This window comes from Mus pahari, chromosome 19, assembly GCF_900095145.1.
Source record: "Mus pahari chromosome 19, PAHARI_EIJ_v1.1, whole genome shotgun sequence".
Lineage (NCBI taxonomy): Eukaryota > Metazoa > Chordata > Mammalia > Rodentia > Muridae > Mus > Mus pahari.
In genome coordinates, this window is record NC_034608.1 from 42536817 (window position 1) to 42540077 (window position 3261).

The 3261-nt window shown below is 45.1% G+C and overlaps 1 protein-coding gene across 2 annotated transcripts in view; it reads right to left on the reverse strand.

Annotated features, from left to right (window-relative positions):
* Ido1 (indoleamine 2,3-dioxygenase 1) overlaps positions 1-2043 on the reverse strand; it is a 13803-nt gene extending 11760 nt beyond the window's left edge. Inside the window, exon 1 of one of the 2 annotated variants that reach the window (XM_021219747.1) lies at positions 430-690. Coding sequence is in view for 1 of the 2 variants with exons in the window: in XM_021219745.1 (XP_021075404.1) it covers positions 1862-1960 (99 nt within the window). In the remaining variant the exon portion in view is untranslated. Of the gene's footprint in view, positions 1-429; positions 691-1861 lie in introns of those variants that run through there. The other variant, XM_021219745.1, reaches the window with a different exon arrangement.
* Between the last annotated feature and the right edge of the window lie 1218 nt (positions 2044-3261).

The window sequence follows — 3261 nt, forward strand, 5'->3', positions numbered from 1 at the left end:
GAGAAGAGAAGAGAAGAGAAGAGAAGAGAAGAGAAGAGAAGAGAAGAGAAGAGAAGAGAAGAGAAGAGAAGAGAAGAGAAGAGAAGAGAAGAGAAGCTTTGATGCAGGAGGGGACTGCATCTAGGTGGCGTCTACTTCCTCTACCATCGTTAACTTCGGCCCCACCCTCAAATGAAAAAGAAATCCAAATAATGGTATCTCCTGAATCTCATATTTACTATCACATGACATAAATGAATACTCCAAAGATACAGGCTATGTCCCCGGATGAACTCCAGAACGCTGAACCACACCCAGTGCTGTCCTAATGTCCCAGCCCTAGGGCTACTTCCTGTTAGAGCAGTGTTTCTCAACCTGTGGGTCGTGACCCCTTTGTGGCAGCAGTCTTTTCGGGATTATCTAAGACCATCGGAAGACACAGATATTTACATTACGATTCAGAACAGCACCAAAATTACAGTCATGACGTAGCAACAAAAATAATTTTACCGTCAGGGATCATCTCAACATGAGGAACTTTAGAAAGTGTTTCAGCATTAAGAAGGTTGAGAACTGCGGCGCTAAACCATGAGGTGGTCAGTTCCTACATTCGTGACCGGATACACGGAGACCTCAACACCAGGCACGCCAGGGCATCCAAGGATGCAGGCTCCAGGCCACTTGAAGCAAGGATACCAGGCTTGGTGCCCAGGGGCGGGGGAGCCTGAGGCTGCACGCTAGACTGTAGTCCCCGCCCCAAGCAGCAAGCCACCGGATTGGATGGGAGCTGCGCAGGATGCTTCTCCTGATCGCCGCGGGGTGCATGCTTCAGACTGCTGCGGGCTGGGCGAGCTGGTACAGGCTCACTGCTACCCTTAACTCAGCAGAGTACCCGTGCCTCGCCCTCCCGGGAACTGCCTTGGTTTTCCACATCTTATCCCAGTCTCTAGCCCACTGCCCCTAGATCTGTGCCTTTCTGGCTCCTGGCTCTTTGCATCTGGGTCCCAGAGTCACTCCAGCTCAAAACGTGAGATTGACTACTTACTCCCTCTGGTTCTTAGTGAGACTTGGTGAGCATGGGGTACCTCTAAATGACTACTTTGCTTCTTTGCTATTTTCTGTAAGTTTTGATAATGAAGATGTGAACGATAAACTGGTATGCGTGGCGTTTTTGCAGTCCAATTTAATGACATAAGTTTTGTTTGTTCAGTACGTTCTCAGCTTTTGTTTTATTTAAGACTGTCTGACCTCGAATTTGAGGCTATGCCTCTGCCTCTGCCTCCCGGATGCTAGAACTATAGTTGTTCCCCACCGTACCTGGTTGAGACACGAGGTGTTTTCAGATAAGCATTTCCCCCACACGCACCGCACTTGGATTCCAAAACTTGCACAAAAGCACAATCAAGGTTGTTCATACCTTCCTTTGGATTATGCTTGGCAAACCACAAGCATTATTAATATGAAACAAAAGTTGCTTGATATATCATCTCATATATTTAAATCAGTGGGGAACACAGACTTGGTTCAGGAGAGAAGTTTCCACATCTCTGGGCATTTGTATGTTGCTGTTTCAGGACACTGTGTTGGAAAAGTTGTTGTGACAAACTGGCTTCCCCTCTGTGCCCGGTCCTTTATGAAGCTAAAAAGACTTCTCATGTGCCCCTTCCCTCACTACTTCACATTTCCAGGTTAAGAAAGTAAGGGCTGGATTTTAAAGAAGAAGAAGAAAACACTGAAGAGCAGCCAGGCTCCCTTATTTGCACATGGGCTCTGAATTTGACATCACTCATTCGTTTAAAAGAACCTGAGAAAGAGCTGCTTACTTAGAAATTCATCTGTCAAGATAAATCATGAGGACAAAGCAGATTCTCACTTCTCTTACCAGTGGATGTGGCAGAGCAAAGCCCACATCTTCATCTATGTGGTAGTCTTCAAGGATCCTTCTAGAACCTTCTGTAGGAGATAGTTTACTGTGTGACATTGCTGTCTACGCCGCTGACAGCAATGAAGGATCACTTGGCCACTGAAGGAGTGCCCTAGCATCTCTTATAGACACGGTTTAGCCAAACCCCACAGCTGACACGTAATACATGGGGAGAAGTTGCTTCCACCTGGGACAGTTTCATTTTCTATTTTATGTATTTGTAATTTGATTAAACCACCAAACCACAAAGGATCCCTATTCGTCATATGAAGAAACTAAACATTTGTGTTTCTTATCAGACTTACCCCTTAAGGACATCAACTGTTGGCTCTGATGGCCTCAGCTTCCCAGTGCCAATTATGGTGACTGAGCACACACTCAGGCCTCGGCCCTGGAAATACCGTCCCCCCCATCAGTAGTTAGGGTGGCCACCTGTTACCCCAGCAGGTGGATTGGGTGTTCAAGCCACAAAGTGCCCAACTCACATGACAAGGACCATGAGAACAGGTGAAAACTTTCAGAGTTTGGGTTTAAAATAAAGAAAGCCAAACTATCAGTAGCTGTCCAGTATTGGCTTTCACACGAGGGAACTTATATACTGTTTTAAGTGTCAGTGTTTTGTCTCTCCAGCCCTGAAACACAACCTGGGGCACACAGGAGAGTCAGCCTCAGAAGTAGCACAGAGGGGGAACACTTGACCAGGCCCTTCCCCCTAGTTTTCTTCCCTAGGTTCTTGGCTGTGCTAAGCCTAATGGAGAGCTCACTTCTTCACATGGTTAGTAAGCCATATCTTGGAAGGTTGTCCACCTTTCCTGCTATATCTGGCTGCCAGGGACCGACTCCTGATGAGGTCACAGCCCTGCACACCTGGAGATTTTCTAGTGTGTTCAAAAGTAAAGAGAGGCTTCAGATAACTAAAAATATGCCTTGCAATATAAAATTGAGACTCTGGTAAAGGTGTGCAGCGTACCCCTAAGTTTATGTTCACTTTGATGAAATGGATTTTGGTTTGGTTGTTGTTTTGTGTGGGTTTTTAAACTTTTATTTGTTTGTTTGTTTGTTTGTTTGTTTTTAAGAGAGTGTCTCACTCTGTAGAGCCATGACTTGTTCTTGTGAAATACTGAACCAAAGCAGAAACCACATCATCCCTTTTGATAACCAGAATGGGTTAAAAAAAAAAAAAAACAAAACAAAAAAAATGTGTAGACAATGTGCAGGCTTATCAAACAGACCATCAGCTCTTGAGACAAATTAATGAACCATGGCTCTGGAAAGTTCTAGAACAGCTCTGACATCGTTAGCGTATGATAGTTTTTCTTTGAACAGTCGGGTTTCCAAGAATATGTGCTCATTATCAA